The sequence below is a fragment of the Propithecus coquereli genome, unplaced genomic scaffold, assembly GCF_000956105.1.
Source record: "Propithecus coquereli isolate 6110/MARCELLA unplaced genomic scaffold, Pcoq_1.0 Scaffold5, whole genome shotgun sequence".
NCBI lineage: Eukaryota > Metazoa > Chordata > Mammalia > Primates > Indriidae > Propithecus > Propithecus coquereli.
Window position 1 is genome coordinate 7,754,216 of NW_012150840.1, and position 24,124 is coordinate 7,778,339.

Sequence of the window (24,124 nt, forward strand, 5' to 3'; positions counted from 1 at the left end):
TTGCTGAGGCTGGTCTCAAACTCCTGACCTCAAGCGATCTTCCCACTTCGGCCTCCCAGAGTGCTAGGATTACAGGCGTGAGCCACCACACCCAGCCTCTAAATATTCTTAAGATGGTGAATGTTTGTTCAAGTTTTAAAGCAAATATACGTGGATCTGCAGGAATATATATAGCAAATATAGAATTTTGGCGTGGAAAATATTTATTTTTCATTCATATATCTTTCCAAAAAATTCTTAGGAACCACACTCATTCATTTATGGAACATTTTGAATACTTGACATGTTGAACATGTATTTAATACCTATTGTACAGCAAGTGCTAGAGATTCTCCTAAGACAAATAAGCAAATAACTACAAATACATCTTGGTTTTGGAGATGAGGTTTTGCATGTTGCCCAGGGTAATCTCAAACTCCTTGGCTCCAGCGATCCTCCTGCCTCAGCCTCTTGAGTAACTGGGATTAACAGTATGTACCACTATGCCTGGCTTGCAAATACATTTTAGAGTTATTTCAGGCTACACTGGGGAAACAAAAGAGGATGTAGGTAACTCTTGAGGGAAGAGGAGTCAGATATGACAACATAGAGAAGGTGATGCTTCAGCAGAGTCTTAAAAGCCAAAAAGTCTTTAATCAGAAGGCAAGAATAAGAAAAGGACACTTTGCAAAATAAAAATTTAAATTATATTAAATTTAAAAAAGAAAAGAACACTTTAGTAGAAGTGGCCTAGATCATGGAGCTGAAATATGAGTCTTCTTGGTACTCTCAGGGAACTACAGTACTAAAAGTTAAGAATGGCTGCATTATAAACTGTGAGGAAGACACGAACCAGAGGTCTCTGCATATAATGTTCTTTTTATACATAATAATGGAGCATTTCCACTTCCTATCTTTCTCTTTTCCCCCTCTCCCTCTTCCACCCACACTCGCCCTTCCCCTCCTACCCCACACACCCCGACTTAGCTGTTACTCATCCTTCATATTCAAATCAGAAATCCTTTTATCACGCTTTCCCTGACCCTTCAGTGTAGTTCACTGCTTTAATTGTGTGAGGTACTTAACCTTTTTTCTACCTGAGTTCCTTCATTCTGTAACTCATTTCCTTCAACTGTCAAATGACGAAAAGCGTATATATTCTTCCTATATGTTCACTTGGTTATTATGAAGACCAGACTGGGAGATAAATAAGAAAATGGTATGAAGTAGTTTAAAATTTTATAGAAAATGGGGAAATATGGATGTATATATACGTAGTGATATATCCATATATACCCATAAGTGTGCACTCACATATCAGACATACAAACATACATATACATGGATAAGGTGGCATTTATTTAGGAGGATGGGCTAAAAGAACTTCTTATTAGAAAAGCACAACTATGGAAATTATGGAGTGACAGGAAGACCATCTCCAGTGAAACCAACAAAGGACAAAATACCACTTTGTCAGTATGTGTGAATTGTGGATACCAATGATCAAACCAGTAATAACAAAGCCATTATCAAGTCTAGGAGACCAGAAAAATATTTCACTTCTCTGAAGCCTTGTCAAATAATGTGAGTCAAAATTTAGAATTCCAATACTAGGTCCTTGTTCCTTGCTATAGGTCCATACTGATGATTGTTCTTGTTTCTGTTCCATCTCACAGCTGCTGATGGCCCAGGAGATCGTTTCATCATTGGGGAATCCCAAGCTGGTGAACAGGTGAGATTCATAGGCCTGAAAGGCACTGAAGATTTCAGCTTCACACACTTCGTGCATCTAATTCTAAACTTCTCCTACCAGTGTAGTAGAAATCTTAGAGAGGGATTAGTCAGAAGGTCATGAAAGAGATGAAAGGATCATTCCTATAAGAACCAAAAGAATTATTTCTTAATTTCAAGGATCTACATCTACTAATATATAGCTTAGTGTTGTTGGTATATCTCACAGACATGCTCCACAAGTATTTTCAGCCCTGTTACTAGGTGATTCTTTTTTCCTATATTAAAATAATGATGTTCCCAATAGAACTACAATTTCTAGGTGGTCTTCTCAGACTTTTCTCCAACTTGTGTTATAAACAGGGAGATTTAGAAGCAGCAAATTATTTAACATCTCTAGCTAATTATTTAGATGAATTTTCTCATTTGGGACCTAGCCAAGGAGCAGGTATACATATATTTCTATTAAGAAATGAAGCAACAGGCCGGGCGCGGTGGCTCACGCCTGTAATCGTAGCTCTCTGGGAGGCCAAGGCGGGCGGATTGTTTGAGCTCAGGAGTTTGAAACCAGCCTGAGCAAGAGCAAGACCCCATCTCTACTAAAAATAGAAAGAAATTAGCTGGACAACTAAAAAATATACAGAAAAAATTAGCCAGGCATGGTGGTCCATGCCTGTAGTCCCAGTTACTCGGGAGGCTGAGGCAGAAAGATTGCTTGAGCCCAGGAGTTTGAGGTTGTTGTAAGCTAGACTGACACCACGGCACTCTAGCCCAGACAACAGAGCAAGACTCTGTCTCAAAAAAATAAATAAATAAATCCTAAGGAGTATTTTGGTGAAAAAGTTACATTAATATTTAACAACTCTGAATAAGCCTGGAATGTCTTTTGTTCATATAACAAAATAAGGAGATATGAGGTACATAGCTCAATGCCAGATCTAATTCCAAGTATCTCTTTCTCTGTGACTGTTAGTAACTGTGGGAAAAAAACAGGGAGAAGACTGGAGTTCTAAGCCTGGAAGGAATCTATATTTCATGTAGTTGTTGTGATAAGATGAGATAATGCATATTTGTTCATTCATTCATTCTGGAAATATTTATTGACTACCAACTGTGTGCCAGACACTTTCTTTTTATGTTTTCTTTGTGTGTGTGCACACATGTGGTTTTTTGAGGGGTGTTTCTTTTGTTATTATTTTTAATTGACACATAAAATTGTACATATTTATGGGGCAAAGTATGATATTTCAGTACATGTACATAATATGTAATGATCAAATCAGGGTAATTAGCATGTTCCTCACATCAAACATTTCCATTTCTTTGTGTTGGAAACATTCAAAATGCAATCTTCTAACTACTGGAAAATATACAATAAATTGTTCATTATAGTTGCCCTATAGTACTATAGAACACTAGAATTTATTTCTCTTATCTAGCTATACTTTCTGTCAACCAATTTTTAGCTATTTCCCACCCCCGCATCCCTGCCACTAGTAATCACTGTTCTACTCTTTACTTCTATGAGATCAACTTTTTTAGCTTCCACATATAAGTAAGAACATGCTATCTAGCTATAATTTTGTCTGTTAACCAATCTTTCACTATCCTCACCTCCCCCTAGCCTTTCCAGCCTCTAGGAACCAGTATTCTACTCTTTACTTCCTTGAATTCAACTTTTTTAGCTTCCACATGAGTAAGAACATGCAGAATTTATCCTTCTGTGCCTGGCTTATTTCACTTAACAGTGTCCTCCAAGCTCATTCATGTTGCTGCAGAAGACAGAATTTTGTTCTTTTTATAGATAAATAGTATTCCATTGTGTATATATACCACATTTTCTTTATCCATTAGTCTGTTGACTAATGGATTGATTCCATATCTTGGCTATTGTGAATTGTGTTGCAATAAACAGAGGAGTGCAGATATCTCTTCAACACACTGATTTCCTTTCCTTTGGATATATACCCAGTAGTAGGCTTACTGGATCATGTGGTAGTTCCATTTTTAGTTTTTTGAGGCACCTCCATACTGTTTTCTGTAATGACTGTAATAATTTACATTCCCATCAACAGTGTACAACAATTTCCCTTTCTCCACACCCTTACCAGCATTTATCTTTTAATTTTTTATAATGGTCATTCTAATGGAGGTAAGATGATATCTTACTGTGCTTTTGATTTGTATTTTCCTGATGATTAGTGATATTAAACATTTTGGATAAACTGTTGGTAATTTGTATGTCTTCTTTTGAGAGATGTCTATTCAGTTCATTTGCCCATTCTTTAATCAGATTATTTGGTTTTTTGCTGTTGAGTTGTTTGAGATCCTTGTATATTCTGGATATCAATCGCTTATCAGATAAATCATTTGTAAGTATTTTCTGCCATTACACAGGTTGTTGCTTCACTGTTTTGAATGTTTTCTTTTCTGTGCAGAAGCTTTTAGTTTGATAGAATCTGATTTGTCTATTTTTGCTTCGTTGCCTTTGAGCTCTTTCCCATAAAATCTTTGGCCCAACCGATGTCCAAAAGTGTTTCCCCTGTGTTTTCTTCCAATAGTTTCATAGTTTTGAGTCCTACATTTAAGTCTTTAATCCATTTTTAGTTGATTTTTGTAGATAGTAAGAGATAGGGATCTAGTTTTATTTTCCTACATATAGATATCCGATTTTCCCAGACCCATTTATTGAAGAGAGTATCCCTTCCCCAGTGAATGTTCTTGTAGCCTTTGTGAAAAATCAGTTGGCTGTAAATATGTGGATGTGTTTCTGGGTTCTGTGTTCTGTTCCATTGGTCTATGTATCTGTTCTTATGCTCATACCATGCTCTTTTGATTACTATAGCTTTGAAGTATATTTTGCAGTTCAGTGTTGTGATTCCTCCAGTTTTATCCTTTTTGCTCAGGATTGTTTTGGCTATTCTGGATCTTTTGTGCTTTCATATGAATTGTAGGGTTGGGTTTTTTTCTATCTCTGTAAAGAATGTCATTGGTATTTTGATAGGGATTTCATTGAATCTTTAGATCACTTTTGGTAGTATGGTCATTTTTTATAATATTAATTCTTCCAGTCCATGAACATGGGATGACTTTCATTTGTTTTGTGTGTGTGTGTGTGTGTGTGTGTGTGTGTGTGAGTGAGTGTGACCTCTTCAATTACTTTCTTCAGTGTTTATAGTTTTCCTTGTAGAGATCTTACACCTCCTTGTTGTTTTTTTTTTTTTATTTTTGTAGCTATTGCAAATGGGATTGCTTTCTTGTTTTCTTTTTCTGCTAGTTCATTGTTAGTTTATAGAAATGCTACTGATTTGGGGATGTTGGTTTTCTATCCTGCAACTTTACTAAATTTGTATTAGTTCTAAGAGTTTTTTGGTAGAAATTTTAGGGGTTTTTATATATGAGATCATGAAATCTGAAAATGTACAATTTGACTTCTTCCTTTACAATGTGGATTTCCAATTATTTCTTTCTGTTGCCTAATTGCTCTAGCCAGGACTTCCAGTATTATGTTGAATAAAAGTGGTGAAAGTGGGCATCCTTGTCTTGTTCCAGATCTAAGAGGAAAAGTTTCAACTCTTGCCCATTCAGTATGATGTTGGCTCTGGGTTTGTCATATATGGCCTTTATTATGTTGAGGTATGTTTCTTCTATACCTAACTTATTGAGAGTTTTTATTGTGAAGGGATGTTGAATTTTATGAAATGTTTTTCTGTATCTATTGAGATGATCATATGGGTTTTGTACTTCATTCTGTTGATGTGATGTGTCACATTTTTTGTTTTGCTTGTGTTGAACCATCTTTGCATCCCTGGGATAAATCCCACTTAATCATGGTGAATGATACTTTTATTGTGCTGCTAGATTCAGGCTAGTGTTTTTGCATCTATGGGATTTTTGCATCTATGTTCATCAGCCCATAGTTTTCTTTTTTTGTTGTATTCTTTTCAGTTCTAATATCAGAGTAATTTGGAAGAATTCCTTCCTCTTAAATTTTCTGGAAGAGTTTGAGAAGAATTGGTATGATTTCTTCTTTAAGTGCTTGGTAGGATTCAGCAGTGAAGTCATCAGGTCCTGGGCTTTTCTTTGATGGGAGATTTATTACAGATTCAATCCTGGGTTTTATAATTGATATGTTCGGGTTTTCTATTTTTTCTTGGTTCAATCTTGGTAGGTTGTATGTGTCTAGGAATTTACCCATTTCTGCTAGGTCTTCTAGTTTGTTAACATATAGTTCTTTGTAATAGTCCCTAAAAATTCATTGTATTTCTGTGGTACCAGTTGTAATGCCTCCTTTTTTGTTTCTCATTTTATTTAATTGGGTCTTTTATTTTTGTTGTTGTTGTCGTGGCTAGTTTAGCTAATGGTTTGTCAATTTTATCTTTTCACAAAACAAACTTTCATTTCACTGATATTTTGTGTTGCTGTTTTAGTCTCAATTTCATTTGTTTCTGCTGTGATTTTTCTCATTTCTTTCCTTCCACTAATTGTGGGTTTGTTATGTGCTTGCTTTTCTAATTCCTTAACATTCATTGTTGTTTATTTGAAATCTTTCTACTTATTTGATGTATGCATTTATTGCTATAAACTTCCCCTTAATTCTGCTTTTTTCTGTATCCCACTGGTTTTGATATGTTGTGTTTCCATTTTCATTTGTTTCAAGAAATTTTTTAATTTCCTTCATTTCTTCATTGATCCATTGGTTATTCAGGAATAAGTTGTTGAATTTCCACATATTTATATAATTTGGGGGATTTTTGCTTTTATGTTTTTTGTTGTTTTTTTCATTTGTTTGTTTGCTTGCTTGTTTTGGTTTGGTTTGTGTGTTTTTCTGGTTATTGGTGGTGGTGGTGGTGGTGGTGCTAGTGTTTGTTTTTGAGACAGAGTCTCACTGTGTTGCCCCAGGTAGAGTATAGTGGTGTCACCATAGCTTACTGCAACCTCAAACTCCTGGGCTCAAGCAATCCTCTTGCCTCAGCCTCCTGAGTAGCTGGGACTACAGGCATGTGCCATCACACTTGGCTAATTTTTCTATTTTTTGTAGGGATGAGTTATCGTTATGTTGCTCAGGCTTATTGTTTCCTTTAGATCTAATAATATTTGCTTTGCATATATGGGGGCTCCAATGTTGGGTGCATATATGCTTACAATTGTTACATTCTCCTGCTAAATTGATCTATTTTATCATTATATAAGACCTCTGTCTCGTTTTACAATTTTTTTATTTATGGTCTGTTTTAACTGGTATAAGTTTAACTACTTCTGCTCACTTTGGTTTCTTTTTGCATGGAATATATTTTTTCATCTCTTCACTTCAGTCTATATGTTTGTACACGTGAAGTGAGTTTCTTATAGGCAGCATATGGGTGGGTTGTGTTTTTTTTAACCTGTTCAGCCAGTCTTTCTTTTAAGTGTGGAATTTAATCCTTCTACATTCAATGCTATTATTGATAAGTGAGGACTTACTCCTGTCATTTTGTTACCTGTTTTCTGGTTGCTTTGTATACCCTTGTTCCTTCCTTCCTCTCATTGTTTATCATTGTGATTTGGTAGTTTTCTGTAGTGATAACATTTGATTCTTTTCTCTTTCTCATTTGTATATCTGCTCTACCAGTAAATACTTTTGCATGTTTTCATGATAGTAATTATCATCTTTTCACTTCTAGACATAGGACTCCCTTGAGAATTTCTTGTAAGCCAGTCTAGTAGTGATGAATCCCTCAGTTCTTGCTTGTCTAAGAAAGACTTTCTTTCTCTCTCATTTCCAAAGGATAGCTTTGCTGCATATAGTACTCTTTGTTGCCATTTTTTTTTTAATGTTAGCACTTTCAATATATCATCCCATTGCCTGTGACACCTTAATGTTTCTGTGGAGAAATCTGCTGTTACTCTAATGGAGATTCCCTTATATATGACTTGTTACCTTTTTCTTGCTGTTTTTAGAAATCTCTCTTTGTCTTTGACTTTTAAAAATTGGGGTATAATATGCCTTGAGAAGGATTTTTTGGGTTGAATCTATTTGGGATTTTTTAACTTCCCTGTTCTGGATGTCCATATCTCCCCAGACTTGGGAAGTTTCAGTTATTCTTTCATTAAATAAGTTTCCTATGCCTTTTCCCTTCTTTTTTCCTTCTGGAAGTCTGATGACACAAATACTTGCTCACATAATGGTGTCTCATAAGTCTTGTAGGATTTCTTCCTCTTTTTCATTTTTATTTCTTTTTTTCTCCCTCTACTTGGGTAATTTCAAATAACCTATCCTCGTTTGGAGATGCTTTCTTTTGCTTGATCAAATCTGCTGTTGAAACTCTCTACTGTGTTTTTATTTCATTCATTGAATTCTTTATCTGTGTGGTTTCTGTTTGGTCTTTTTCATAAATTCTGTCTCTTTGTTGAATTTCTCATTCATATCATGTATTATTTTCCTTGATTTTGCTGAAATTGTCTATCTATATTTTGTTACATTTCATTGAGTTTCCTTAACACCATTATTTTGAATTCCTTTTCTAACAGTTCTCTGATTTTCTTTTTGGGGGGATCTGTTTCTAGAAAGTTATTAGTTTCCTTTGGTGATGTCATATTTCCTTGCTTCTTCATGTTTTTTGTGTCCTTGAGCTGATGTCCATGCACCTGGTGGAATTATCACCTCTTCCAAACTTTCTAGAATGGCTCTCATAGAGAAAAACTTTCACCTATGGTAAGGTTTTAGTATGCCAGTTAGGATGGGTGCAGTGACGCTATTTCGGGATAGGTGCAGTGATATAGTCTTCATACAGCTTCTTTAGCTGCATTCAACATCAGCAATAACTATGGGCACCTCAGTGAACTAGGCTGTAGAAGTTTATGTCAGCAGCATGGGTTGTTAATGTCCGTGGTGCTGAGGGCTTTTGAGGTCCTCCTATTTTGTTTTGTCCACAGTGGGGAGATTTAACCAAGGGTATCCTTCTTGGTGTCATGTCTGACACAGCCTACAGTGGCTGCAGCAGTACTGGGTTCTAGGTACAGGTTCTCAGAAAAGCTCTGGGGCTGGAATCCTAAGCTTGGGGTCTCATGACTTATTTTGGCACTTGATCTTAGGGTACAGGTAGGTTGTTTGCAGAGCCAGGATATGTGACTCTAAGGTGCCTCTTAGCAGCTTGGGCCCAGGAGCCCAGGTTTAGCTGTGATTCTACCCCTGGGGGACAAGGCAAAGCACTGGCCCAACTCTGGGTAAAAGGAGGTGCTCTAGAGATTTGGGCCAGAGCAGCTGGTTATGACTACAATTCAGGAACCAGTGCCAGTAGGGCTTAGTGACAACTTACGTCCCAGAGGATGAGGCAGCATATAGTAGTGACTCTAGACCCCTCAGTGGTGGGACTTGGCAGTATCTGACTCTGTGAGGCCAGGTGCAGTGGCAGCAAGTCAGAATGGCAGAGCACAGCTGTCATTTGGCCCAGGGTAGGGAAGTGTCAGGGAACAGTCCAGCAACAACTCCACTTCCCAGAGAAAGGAGCAGCTCAGAATCTAAGGAGCTAGTCCAGCTCCAGGGAGGCAGGGTACCATAGTTGTCTGGTCTGTAGGGCAGGGTGTCTGAGTTCTACCAGTACTCTGTTTCCCTGGGACACATGGTACAATGTCAGCTCAGCCTGGTGATGCACATCTGCTCATCTTATAAAGATGTGTGCCAGACACTTTCTAGGCCTTGCAATGATAGAATAATATGTCTGGAAAGAGGATGACTAAAGAAGATTAATGCAGGGACTATTTCCAAAATCTGGACAAGGTTAAGGGAAACCAGCAAAGGAATTTGAAGCACTCAGGCACTAGCAACAGTGAGATTCCGTTACTACCTCTTGGTCAGAAGAAGCAAAAGGAGACAATGATACCTGAACCTGGGAATAATCATAGCTATGGGAGAGGACCACCCAATAGGAGCTGTGGTGGCCTTTAGTAGCAGGGTTGCCCTAACCATCACCAAATTGTAGTCTAGCAGTAAAAGAGCAGGGGAGATAAAAACCCTACCTTTCTCTCCCTCCTACCCTCTAATCTCTTGTTGGTCCCTCTCATTGGCTGAATCTATCCAGAAGCCAGAGTGATAGGAACCTGGTTAAAATAGTCCATAGAGGTCACCCTTCTGGGCCACAGCACAGGGTAGAGAATGATGATGTGATCTGGAGAGAATAAACAAAATAAACAGAAACTAAAACAAATATTTATCTTTGTAGGACTTATATTCTAGAATATGTAATGCACTTAACACTATACATAGCATAGATTTTGAGTTCAATAAACATTAGTTATTGGTAGTATTGTTTGCAACAATAATGTTGTGGAGAAAAGATTTTTAAGGCTTTTCTAATAAATAAATTTCCAGTTTTACTTTGATTGTACTTCCAGTGGTGGGGTATTTTTTCTTAACTATTCCCTACGGGGTGCGTGTGGTTATTTTATTGTATTTTATTTTACTTCGACAGTAAAAAAAAATACATAACATTAAATGTACCATCTTAGCCATTTTTAAGCAAACAGTTCAGTAGTAGTAAGTATATTTACATCTTAACGACTTAAGGTTATAAGGTACAGTTGTGCATCACTTAACAATGGGTATACATTCTGAGAAATATGTCTTTAGGTGATTTTGTCATTGTGCAAAATCATAGAGTGTAATTACACAAACCTAGAGGGTATAGCCTACTACACACTTAGGCTACATGGTACAGCCTATTATTCCTAGGCTACAAACATGTTCAGTGTGTCACTGGACTGAATAATTAGGCAGTTCTAACACAATGGTAAGTATTTACTTAAATGTTATCTAAACAGAAAAAGTACATATGGTGTTATAATCTTATGGGACCACCATTGTATTTGCAGTCTGTCATTAACCAAGATGTCATTAGGCAGCACATGACTATACTTAGGAAGCGGACATCTTTGGAAAGGTGTCTTTTTTTTTAATTGGGGAATTAATACTGTCTCAGGATTTTCTTTTGGGGGGAAATTTGAAGCATTCCTTTTCCCAACTCTGACCTAAATCACGGTCCCTGACAAGTGACTCTCCTGAAACCAGATCAAATCTACCAGATGAATCTTACAGAAATATGCTTTTCCTGTGCTGCAAGAAGTTAGCAGCATATACCATAAACTCTCTCTGATACCATCCATATGAAAGTTCAGGCAATAAAAATCTTGTTTTTCATTTTCAAAAAAAATATTTAACCCAGATCATTACAGACACTGGAATCATTTTGAAATTATTTAATTACATTTTCTAGACTTATTATTAACTGATAGGTGAGCTAATATGTTTTAGAAAGGTTTTCAAGAGCAGTAATTAGAAGGATATTTCCAAGGTCGGGCGTGGTGGCTCAAACCTGTAATCCTAGCACTCTGGGAGGCTGAGGCAGGAGGATTGCTTGAGGTAGGAACTCGAGACCAGCCTGAGCAAGAGCGAGTCCCCTTCTGTACAAAAAATAGAAAAAAATAGCCAGACGTGGTGGTCACACCTGTAGTCCCAGCTACTTGGGAGGCTGAGGCAGGAGGATCTGTTGAGCCCAGGAGTTGGAAGTTACAGTGAGCTATGATGATGCCACTGCATTCTAGCCTGGGCAAAAGAACAAGACCCTATCTCTAAAAAACAAAACAAAACAAAAGATATTTCTGGCTTGCCTTTATTTAACTGAAAGGTTTATTTAATAAATCTACTGTATTTCTCAAAATTGAAACTCGAATAAATTATGAAGATGCTAATTTTTCATAATTGTCATTCATACATATGGCCTAGCATTCTTTTCTTACAGACTTCAAATCACTTTGCATATATTGGGAATATGCACATTATTTAAGTGAGAGGCAATAGTGGCAAATGTAAGTGGCAGTTCTTGAAAAGGAAAACAGGCTACCAAGAAAGACATCTAATAGTCATTACCTTAAAGTATATATAAAATCGGCCTAAATCTCTTTGGTGTGAGTGCACCTGTTTGTGGGTAGCTTTTATCACATGGATCCAAAATGAATAAAACTGTAAGACTTTCTTTTATGGTTTATTTCTAAAAAATGTTACATCCCAGCAAAGTAAATCAACTGTCTTTTTCATGTCTGTATTTCCAGCCAACTCAGACAGTAATGCCAGGACAAGTCATGCGGGTTACAACAGGTGCTCCAATCCCCTGCGGTGCTGATGCAGTAGTACAAGTGGAAGACACTGAACTTATCAGGGAATCAGATGATGTACGTCATCACCAGGTCTTACCGCACCATTGTTCCTACAGCAGTATCATGTCACACCCATTTTCTGCAATGTTTATGAGAATAAGCCAGGTTTTTTGGTTATGTTGGGATCTTACATTGTATGGGTCTCCAGTAAATAAGAAATTACCTTAAGCTTGAAAATCTTTTGTTATAGGAGGGGTTTTTATGGTCTGTTATTATAGCAGAATTTGAACCATATTTGACCCAAGAAATTTCACATGCAAACAAGGAAAGAAACTCAAGATAGAAGGGCAGAGATATTAACAGTGACATACGTTCTAGCTGAGAAATTTGTCATTGAGACTAGCTTCTGATAAAATGTGAAGGAGTTCATGAGATCAAAAATTAATAGAGAAGAATTTAACAAAGAAGACATAGGCAAGTTCCTGAATATTACACTAAGCCAAGAATTTGAAACAAATGATCCTTTCACCTCTGGTTTTCTGTATTTCCAAGAAAGGCCATGCCACAAAATGACAGCCTTGAAATATTAAATTTATATACATTCCCCCTCCATTTATTTTATAAAATAAAAGACTTTGGGATCTTTGGGGGTCTAAGCAGGACTTTAGCTCATGAAACTAGTGGCAACTCTTGAAATCGGAGTATCAGCCACTAATAAAAGTAGAATAAATTCAACTGAAGTTTTAATGACTGGCTATCTTGTTTTGTGAAGAAGTTTAAGATATTTTACATTTTAAAAGCTGAGGTTAAAAATAAACATATATTCTCCTGGGCAGGGTAGGTAGTGAAATCTGGCCATGCTGAGAGACAGCCAGTTTTCTTGATCTGAAGATTTTCTTTTTAATCAACTAATCACAAGTAGGGCTTATAAAATTCAACTCTTGGCAAACAGATCACATTGCCTGCTGTTAAAACTGTCCAAGTAGATTTATTGGCATCAGGGAAGCTAGGAAAGCATTGAAATCCAGAGGACATACCTCCACAGACTCTGCCAGATGACAAGACACAGTTCCAATGTCACACACAATATTATTCACAGCCCATAAATGTAAAATTGATGATCACCATTAATTTACAGAAATCTACTACCAGGTAAACTATAAGTCCTTCACTGAAATTTGTGCAGGTATTTGGGAACCTTGGCATGGTATTAAACCTATAATTTATGGGAACAGAATAGAGATGTTACCTTCATGCATAGTTTATCTATGAGGGTAGCCGTGTGTGTGTGTGTTTGTGTGTATTCCTTAAGAATGCTACTTACAAAGTAAGATTCAATATTTGAATTGGTACATTTTTAAAGCATGAAAATTGGAGAAAATATTTATTGGCACCAAACATTCTAATTTTTCAGGAACCTGTGTTAGAAATTCATAGTGTTTCAAAGGGTTTAGTAAATGGTTTTCTGTTTGCCTATATTTGTGTATATAATCTGGGCCTATCTGATGATAAAGCATCTGAATAGTTAAATTCTACTGATCAGAAGTTCTGTTAAATTGTTTGGTTTGAAATTACATGACCTGTTCTTATTATAGGGCACTGAAGAACTTGAAGTGCGAATTCTGGTGCAAGCTCGGCCAGGCCAAGATATCAGGCAAGTTCAAAACATATAGAATTTAAGGACAACTTTTGTTTCTACATGATCATGGACTTAGGAGAGCATGGCTATTATAAATCCACAGCTATGTCAATTAACCATTAGCTTTCAGGGATTTACCAAGAAGCAAAATCAATTTTCTGAATTCTGTATCACATACCTGCCCTGCCTATTTTTTAATGAAGATAGTAAAGGCAAGTGAAATAGTCAAAAGCAATGTGAAAGAAGTAAAGTCATGAGCCTACATAATCCACAGTTAATTCTAACCCTAGATAATGTGGAATTACCCAGCCCCACCCCTAGATAATCCAGAATTTGGTATTAACTAAGATAACCCCAGAACTAGATATTTATACAATTAGTTTATCAGCTAATTGCTTATCAGCTAATAGAGGATAGCACATCCTCTACTGACTACCAATGATAATGAAATAATATGCTGTTCCTTATGTACAAAGATGAGGCTATTATCCTACCACAAATAGTTTGTGTACCTTATGTTATTTTTCTTACAATGGAATATGTTTACTTTGATTCCATTAATACTAATTTGCTCAACATCCCTTTGTAACAAAACTACACTTCTTCCATCCCTATGGCAGCATGCCTTCTCTGTGGCCACAGATCAGAACCAACCTAAGTGGTCCAAATGGAAATTACATCTATGACTGTAACCTCATTAGCATTACTCTCCTTGCTGCAAAGCTAACCAGCTATGAGCCTCTTATCATTAATGCTACTAGATATTTTCATACAAATTCTTGCCTTATATCAAAATTGCAATTGGTATTTTAACTGTAATATAGTACAAAGCAATTTGTAAAATAATTTTCAAATATGAAGTAATATATTCCTGTTCAGCAGTAATAGATATAAATCCTATTTTTGTCTTCTATTGTGTAATTTAACTTTTAAAATTAAAAAAGCATAGAGTTTTGAGAATCTCATTTCATTATTTTATTAGTGCCTCATTTCTTGATTTTTTTCTCCTGAGTGTTCTCCTTCTTTGACACTACAGTTTCCCTCTGAGTTGAGAAAATGTTATTCTTATTCATACTGCTTATGTTCTGCTTTGATTTTCAGACCCATCGGCCATGACATTAAAAGAGGGGAATGCGTTTTGGCAAAAGGAACCCACATGGGCCCCTCAGAGATTGGTCTTCTTGCAACTGTAGGTGTCACAGAGGTTGAAGTTAATAAGTTTCCAGTGGTTGCAGTCATGTCAACAGGGAATGAGGTAAAAAAAAAAAAAAAGCAGGGTTTGGGAGGCAGGGGGGCTTAAGATAAAGGTATTTCTGACATCTGCTCTGTGTTATAAAAAAAAAATTGTGGATTATTGGTCTTCCCACTGGGTCCATATTCTTGTAATAGGGAAGTAATAAGTTGACCTTATGATAGTTCAAGTTCAGAAGATGAGAAGAAGGAAGAACTAGAAATTAAGAAATGTTCCCTTCCATTTATTATAATAAAATATTACAACCAATGGCCTTTCCACACACTCAGTGCACATAAACAAAGAATGTTAGTTGCTGGCTATAGATATTAAACTGTGCAAACTCAGTACTTACTCTAGGACACGGAATTGTGCCCATTCTGCTGCTGAAATGGTGGGCCACCTCTGTGTGGGAAATAAATTAATGGATCACCATACCATGCCTAGCCCTTCTTCTTGTGAAAAGTTCCACATGATGTTTAATCACCAGGAGGAGTTTGATAATCAGGGTTTGTTTTCATTTCTCTAAAGACAGCATCTCTAGTGGCATGCTATTCAGAATGGGTCAAAATGTCATTTTGGGCCTGATTTAGAGAGGGGAATGCAGTCAATCTCTTTCTGAGAACTCTTGAAAAACTTCCTGTGTTGTGTTTTGCTTAGGTTGTGCAAAACTGTAATCAGAGGCTCTAAAATCAAACTGGGAATATTGAAAAGTGAATCTGCTGGAAACTCAAAGCCTAATAGAAGAAGCAGAAACTATTGAGATTTTTAAAAATAATTCCTTTGACCTTACTACTAAAGAAAAGCTTGACTGGACTTTTTTTAAAATTTCTAACTGTGTTCTAAAAGTAAGCCCTTCATTAACATTATTTTTAATTTTTTGAAGTCTTGGAAATGAAAATTTTCAGGAATCTCTCTATGACCCTTATAGTTCTTTTGGCTAGAGCAAAAGAAAAGAATAGAATGTTTTGTTTTGCTAATGGAGAGCTAAAGCAACATTCCAGATTTGCTTACTTCCCATTATAAGTATACTGGTCATTCCATAAAACTACTGACCCAAAACAAACATTCTTTTCAATTTGATCTAAATGCCAATGATTTTATTAATAATATCCTGATATAGGACCAACTGATACTATATTTAGCATCGGAAAGAAATTTTTGTTAAACTGGTTAATTCAATGAACCATTCTTATTTCTGATTTGCTCGTATGCTTTGTGCATCCAAGTAGTTTGTGGAGTTTGGAAAAGCTAAATAGAATTAGCAAACTTGGATGGGCGCAGTGGCTCACACGTATAATCCTAGCACTCTAGGAGGCCAAGTAGTTCAAGACTAGCCTGGGAAAGATAATGAGACCCTATCTCTACAAAAATAAGAAAAATTAGCCAGGCGTGGTGACCACACTCTGGAAGCTGAGGAAAGGAGGATTGCTTGAGTCCCGGAGTTGAAGGCTACAGCGAGCTATGATCATGCCACTGCACGACAGCCTAGGCTGCAGAGCGAAACCCTGTCTCAAGAAAGAAAAAGAATTAGCAAACTCATAAATAACTATTTAGTTAATAGGAAACTTTGTTTAAGCTATTTTGCGTATATTCTTTCTAATGCTTTTGTAGGGCTGGACTAAGTTCTCAGTTATCCCCCAGAGTATATTGGTAGTATATTTTTTAAGCTACTTTTTATACTCTATTAAAACTATTTACTGGCAGTAGAGTTAGGTGATGGGGTGAGAATAGAAATGGTACTTACATCATAGAATCTAAGGAGAAGTTGCAAGTCTTAGTTCCCTGCCCCCATAGACCTGATTATCCTGGAATAGGATTTGACTAATTCTATGATTCATTCCCCTGTACTCCCTGGCCTGCTATACTAAATTATACCATGGTTTTCAAAGAAAATAATGCTTCTAAGTTCTATAATCTCTAGTTCCATATGGCTTGATATTTCTCCCCTTCTCCCATCCAAAATTACCTATTGTTATGGCTATCTATGACCATATAGTTTAGTTTTGTTCAACACATGTTTATTGGCCACCTCTCCACCAGGTACTAAACAGGAACCTGGTGATAAAAGAGATGAATAAAGCATAGTATCTCTCCTGAAGGCTTGAGATCCTCAGATACCCAGAAAACAATAGCAAAAAAAAAAAAATTGATTTATTTTCAGAGAGGTCAAAAGAAATTGCACTTATCTATTAATATGGCAAAGGCAAATTTAGCCAGTCATAATACAAGCTTCACTTAAGTATTGGTTCTGATTTCCCCTTGGTGCATATGATTTCACATATTTCACTTCTTGAATCCAATGTGATATATTGGTAAGCAGGACAATTGCCTTAGGCAACCCAAAGACTGTCCTTCAAGATGTCTATGTATACTATTTAAAACCTGCTCAGTATTTGTTTGAGCTTTTTAAGGATGGTAGCATTATTTCAAAATTAAGAACGTAGAGTTACCAACTTTAACTAACACCGAATAGCTGTACTGAGATCAACATTTGTTGATCTCAAAAAAAAACTATGCAATTAAAATTTAGATAATACCATAAAGTGATTATGTGATTGTGGGCACACATTTCCCAACCTCATGCATTTGTTCAATAAATATATATTGAGCACTTATTACATGCTAGAAGGCCCTCCAGCGGGTTCTCTTCATTAAACATTCGGACTCACAAGATGTGAACACACCATCCCTTGGACCAGTTTACTTACAAGATATTGAACAGAAAACTCAGCATCCAGCAGGACAGCATCAGGTTTTCTTCTTTAGTGGAGCTAGTCCTCTGAGTAGTCCACACAGCCAGCCATCCACAAGCTGTTCCATTTCTTCAAGTGACACCTCAGGTGCAAGGGAATAAGACTTATACTAGGAGAGTGGGGGAGCCACCCTGACTTAGAAACCCCATATCCTACAAAGGAATTAATATTTCTTATAACAATCTTAGGCAGCTTCCAAACTCCCCACAAAGTGAACACCTAATTATAATTGCCAACACACTCATGGAAGCCCAAAGCTGTGGCTTCCCATTAGATATTTATAGGTCATTTATAGTCCCTCCCAGTCTATATGCAAGTTATCAATCAGAGATAACTTTTATCATAAGAAATGTTGCTTAGTAACAAGTTCACATTTCATCTTTTTCAAATCTCTGGGAGAACAGAGCTGGAAAGTTAACCTAAGGCCAAGAGGATACATTATTTGTAGAAAATCAGAAAACAATAACAAAAATGACTAAAAGTCAGTCTGCTTTTTATTATCACCATGTACTGACAATTCTAAACACTGTCAGTGGATAAAATACTCCTCTCTGCTGAGGCAAACCACTCCTACCACCCCTTCTCACTCAGTATGCTACTGATGCCAGATACTGTTTAGATAGGGAATATAGCAGCAAGCAAGACAGACAAATTCCTTGCTCTTGTAGAATTTATATTCTAATGGGGAGATAGTCAGTAAACAAACAGTGATAAATGATATTTTAAAAAGGTAAAATGATAAAGAGTAACAGAAGAGATATATGCCAGATATTATCTGTTGAAACTTACTCCACATTAGCCCTTATGCTCTCCCCTATATCAATAAGGCTGGAGGCCTGAAAACTGGATTTCCCAGACTCTCATCAGCTGTGGAGTACAACAATTAGGTTTTGCCATTGGGATATATTCATATTACATTAGAAGATAGAAAAGGAGAGATAGGAACAAGATGGCTGACTAGATACAGGTAGTGTGTGCCTCCACGAAGAGGAACCAGAATAGTAAGTAGATACTCACATTTTGAACATATCATCTAGGAGAGAATGCTAGGATTTACCAGAGAAGTGATGGGAAGCACCAAAAGTAAGTAAGGAGAGGGTTCAAGGCAGCTTGCCCAGTCAAAGACTGGATGAGAGCCAGGAGAAGCTCCTGGATTTGGGGAAACAGTAAGAGAAAAATTCCCAGGGCTTCCTACTCTGAAACTGGCCTTTACAATATTGCTCTGGGAGAACCCCACAACTCACACAAGCCTTGAGCCTAACATAGGGAGCTGCCTAGAGATTGTACAGAGATGTTGCTCCAGAAAGGGAACCTACACAGAATCCCACAGGCATTCCGAACACCTCTAGCTGGGTGCCATTGTGAGAGCCTGGATACTGGGAATCTACAAGGATGGCTAGTACTGCTGCACTGCTCTGTGGAGGAAGTGGGGAGACTGTGGGATCCCATATAACCCTGGGAAGTTCCCCACCACCCTGATGCAGGCTGCTGCAGAGACTGAGATGTGAGCGGATCACACTCCCCACAGCTTCTTGCCCAGGCTGCTTGCCTGTAAAGGGCTTTATACTCTCTGGTCATGGGCCCGAGATGCCATTTCGAGAGTTTGATGCCGGGCTATACCCCATCCTTAGGCCAAGTTCAGGCTGACACAGTTGCAGCCACTACCTGGCCAAGGAAGGGACAGGGAAACCAGGCTCTCATAGGCATACCTAAGACAATACCCACCACCCTGCAACTGGCCCCTATGAAACTGAGACATAGTCGACTGCACTCCCCACACCTTCTTGCCCACACTATTTGCCTGAGTGGGGCCCCATCCTTTCCAGTCACAGGCCCACAACCGATGCCATTTTGAGAGTTTAACCCTGGCTGCACTCTGCCCTCAGGCCGAGTTTTTCCTACCTTCTTTTTTATTGTCAGTGTTAATTAATACTATATTGTTTTATTAATTTTTTTGTATATATTCATGTAGTACAAATACAATTTTGCTACATTGATATATTGCATTGTGGTAAGGTCAGGGCCTTCAGTGCATCCATCACTGGAGGAACACACCTTGAACCCACCAAACAACCTCCCATCATTAACCCCTCTCTCACCCTTCTCCACCTCTGCAAGTCTCCATTATGCATAGTTCCACACTCAGCTTCCATGTGTATACATTATTTAGCTCTCACATATAAGTTAGAAAATGCAGTATTTGTCTTTCTGTGCCCGAGTTGTTTCACTTAAAATAATGGCCTCCAGTTCCGTCCATGTTGCTGCAAAGGACATGATTTCATTCTTTTTATAGCTGAATAGTATTCAGTTTTGGGGGATATATACTAATCTTTCCAGTTTTAATGTGAAGACATTAGATTATAGTAACAGTTAATGTATAGGAAAACTAGAAAATACAAGTAAGCATTCATTCATTTACTTAGTATATTTTGAGTTCCTTCTATGTGCCAAGTATCATTTTAGTTGCTGAGAATACAATAGTAAACAAAAAAGACAACAATCCCTATCTCCATAAAGCCTATATTCTAGTGGAATGCAAAAAAATAGAAATCACTGCTAACATTTTGCTATACAGTCATCCAGAATTATTTCTATGCTCATATAAATATTTATTTATAAAAATAAATACTATTTTATTATCTGCTTTTTTCACTTAAATAACATATCACAAATATCTTTCAGTGTCAGTAATATATATCTGTAATCTACCTTTGATAGCTGCATAACCATTATATTGTATGGTTTCTCATAATTAATTTTTTAATTCTCTATTGTTAGACATTTATTTTTTTTTTACAATTTTTCAGCATTGAAATAGACAGTGATGTGATGAACATTCATAGTTATTTGCATGTTTCATTGTTTTATTAAATTCAAAGAACTGTTAGGTCAAAGGGTATGCCTTACTTATTTTAAGATTGTGTATTGCAGCCAAGTGTGGTGGTGTCTCACGGCTGTAATCCCAGCACTCTGGGAGGCTGAGGCAGGAGGGTCACTTAAAGCCTAGTAGTTCGGAGATGCAGTGAGCTGTGATCATGCCACTGCACTCCAGCCTGGGCAACAGAGCAAAATCTCATCTTTTAAAAAAAAAAAAAAAAAGATTATGTATTGCCTAATTGCCTCCAGAAATATTATACTGAGTTACCTTCCCTTAAATATTGAGAAGTGCTATTCTTCCATACCCTCACCAATACTGAGTGTTATTATTTTTTAATCTTTGTATCAGTAGACCAAGAATGATGGCCTACTTTTAGTTCTTATCCTCATTCATTAATTCAAACATTCAACAAATTTGTTGACATTTAATACATCCCAGTCCATTATCATATGCCATTTACCCAGACTTCGTGTCTTTGCTCTTCTCTTCTCATTAAAATCCAATTTAAAATCTTATCAATCTTTCAAACCCAGTTTAGACATTTCTTCCTATATGAGGCCCTCCATTAATACACTCACCACATTTGTTCTCTCCCTCTTTTAAATACCTATACTAAGTTTTATTTGGATCAGTCATGCTGCATTTATCATATACTGCTGTGTGCTGTCATCATATGTATGTCTTCTTAAAATTACTTTTTGTTATCATTAAATATTTTGAAAATAGAGAAAAGGGAAAAAGTCATACATAATCTCACCATGCTTTAACTCAAACATAATAACACTTGATTTCTTTCCATTTTTTCACCTATTGGTATATGTTTATAATGTCTTTTTAAACACTGTTTTATTAGCTGCCTAGTATTCTATTATGTGAGCTTGTGTATTTGTCCTTCCTTTATGTGCCTCTTCATACTCAATTGAAGAACAAAACATTGTAGATTTTTTTAAAAAGCATCAAAAGAGTCTGGCTGCCCTGTTGCTATGATTTTTAAAAGAAGAATTGATGGGGGTGGGTGGAGGGAAGAGTCTCTCTGGTCAGGCTTCTTATATCTTTTTTATCCAACTACTTATTCCCACCCCTATCCTCATTCTACTACTTCAAGTTCTGTTCTTTTTTCACTCCCATTCTCCCTCCATCCTTCAAACCTACTCTTAACTCTCCATTTTTTTCTTCCCAATGCTCAAAGAACTGATAGGTGCTCTAACTAGAGTGTGCTCTCTTCCCACTTTGAGGCCACCACAGTGTATATTATGTTTTCTGGTGATTAAGCAACCAGTGGTACAGCAGAGTAAGTTTCTACTAATTATTAACAGCCCTAATTTAGAGCTGTAAATACAGCACATTTGTGGTAGCTATTCCATAAGTCTATATGTATCTATCAATATCTAGCTATCCATCATCTATATATCTCTCTATATATCTATAGTTTATTAACTATATATTATGTCTGTATCTATCTATATTGATAGAGTCTATATATTCCAAAACTGAAAAGCTAGCATTTTATTTAATCTTTAAAGTAATTGTGTAAATTTCTATTTATGACAATAATCTCAGGTATGGAATTTAAATTTTATATTGAATTAATGTTTTATATTAAATTTTATTTAATTTATCTCATAATAAGAGAGAATAGTTTCAATTAATCCATGTTTTGATTTCTCATTTCTTTTATTATAAGGGTATTTGAGGATGGTCATAAAAGGATATTTTAGTCACTTGTGATAAATAATAACAGCATGTATTTATATAGTGCCTCTCATCTAGGGATTTAACAGTACCTAATTAATGTTATGTCATTAATCTTTACTACACCCCTCTGAGGTATGTATCTGGCAGATGCTATTATGCCTCTTCATAATGACAGTAATAAATGTTCTATAATGTACTGTAGAAGTAAACATATGTGCTGACTACTGGGTTTGTAGACCAAGGAATCAAGGTATATTAGGTATCAAGATGCTAACATGAGGCAACAAGCTTCCAGCTCCAGGTATCCCCCAAAATCTTGCCTCTTAAAACTCCTTGTCTGTTCCCCACTATTTTCCATTAAAGACAATTGAGAAGAGATTCTCCTGCTTTATTTTTAAGCCTAGGAGCTGGACCCTGGGCTTAATATTTTATGAACACTTAGAGATTATCATCTGTATAGCACAAGTAATATAGGAAATTTTAAAATAATAGAAAAAACTTAGACTGCAGAAGTTCATAATCTAGTTGATAAATTGTGTATTATAATGTAATATCTAGAGCAACCACTAAAAAAATCTATTAAAAAGATACATTCAAAAGCACTATAGATAAATCAAAATGGAATTCTAAAAAAACGTTCAAGTAATCCACAGGAAGGCAAGAAAAAGGAAACAGAAAAAGAGGGAACAAACAGAAAATGAAAAATAAAATAGCAGGCATAAGCTCTAACTTATCAATAATTACATTAAATATAAATGGTCTACTTTATCTGTAATAGACTAAAACTTGAAACAGCAATAAAAAGGCACAGACTATTTCTGCATGCCACCACCTAGATGGACCTCAAGGGCATTATGTGGAGTGAAAAAAGGCCAGTCTCAAAAGATCACATACGGTTTGATTTCATTTTTATAACATTCCCAAATGATAAAATTATATTAGTGGTTCCCATGAGGTAGGGATGAGGATAGGGAAGGGGGGGATCATGACTATCAAGGGTTAACATGAGGGCTATCTTTGTGGCAACTGAATAGTTGGTATCTTGATTGAGGTGGAAGTTACACAAATCTACATATGTGGTAAAATGACAAAGAATTATATGCATACATTATACCAATGTCAGTTTCTGGTTTTGATATTATACTACAGTTACATAAAATGTTACCACTAGAAGAAACTGGATAACGGGTACGGAGAATCTCTATGTATGATTTTTACAATTTTCTGTAAGTCTATAATTATTTTAAAATAAAAAGTTTTTAAAAGAAATATGCATATATTAAAAATTAGAGAAAAAAGTGATAGTTTATTAGTATTCAATGGATATAAAGTTCTAGAAAAATACAGCTGCATGGGATAGAATTTTTAATGGCATTTTTCTCAAAGGAGATGAGCCTTTGGCATAGTATTTAAATAATATAAAACATGGCCATGGATCGGCAGACTGGGAGACAATGCTGAGTAAAGTTGAAAAGGAAAAGGCATAAAATTGGTGTTTGAGAAAGATAATCCCAATAGATATGTGGTACTGAGCTACAGACATGTCAAAACCCCCATGCAAAGAGCACCAGAGAAACCTGTTGATCAGTTTTTTTAAATGGGTATTAAATTTGCAGACAGAGGGCACCACCTTGACAGAGTCTCAGTAGTATCTCTAAAGGGTAAGTTAGAGATAGAATGTACATGGTACTGGTGGTGCTAGAGTCAGTCAGTCATAGGGTGATTTTAGGGGTATGAGATGTATGGGTAGGGCTTGGTCAGAATTTGTAATCTAGGCAAGTTGCTAGAACAGTCAGTAGTCTTATCTTTGGAACATATGAGTCTGTGTCCATGCTCTTGTCTCAGAACATATGATCTGCATGAGCTAATTTTAAAACACCTTGAGCTAAGATAGTTTGTGTTCCATGTCATGGTTTGGCAGTTTATCTGTTTTGCGAGTGATAGTACAGTTTTACAAGTTGTAATTTCAGTGTCATTTCCCAGCGCCCCCCCCTACTTCTGGTCTAATTTCAGCCTAAATTAGACCATTATCTTCTGGAGATGTGGACAGTCTAGATTTGTACTTTTTGATGGGCCATGATTGG

The 24,124-nt window shown here is 36.5% G+C and overlaps 1 protein-coding gene across 2 annotated transcripts in view; it reads left to right on the forward strand.

Moving 5' to 3' along the window:
* GPHN (gephyrin) overlaps nt 1–24,124 on the forward strand; it is a 577,313-nt gene that overhangs the window by 496,646 nt on the left and 56,543 nt on the right. For both annotated transcript variants that reach the window (XM_012656203.1, XM_012656202.1), the window contains 4 exons: nt 1,656–1,711; nt 11,797–11,916; nt 13,437–13,495; nt 14,582–14,735. In XM_012656203.1, the coding sequence (XP_012511657.1) occupies nt 1,656–1,711; nt 11,797–11,916; nt 13,437–13,495; nt 14,582–14,735 (389 nt within the window). The remainder of the gene's footprint in view (nt 1–1,655; nt 1,712–11,796; nt 11,917–13,436; nt 13,496–14,581; nt 14,736–24,124) is intronic.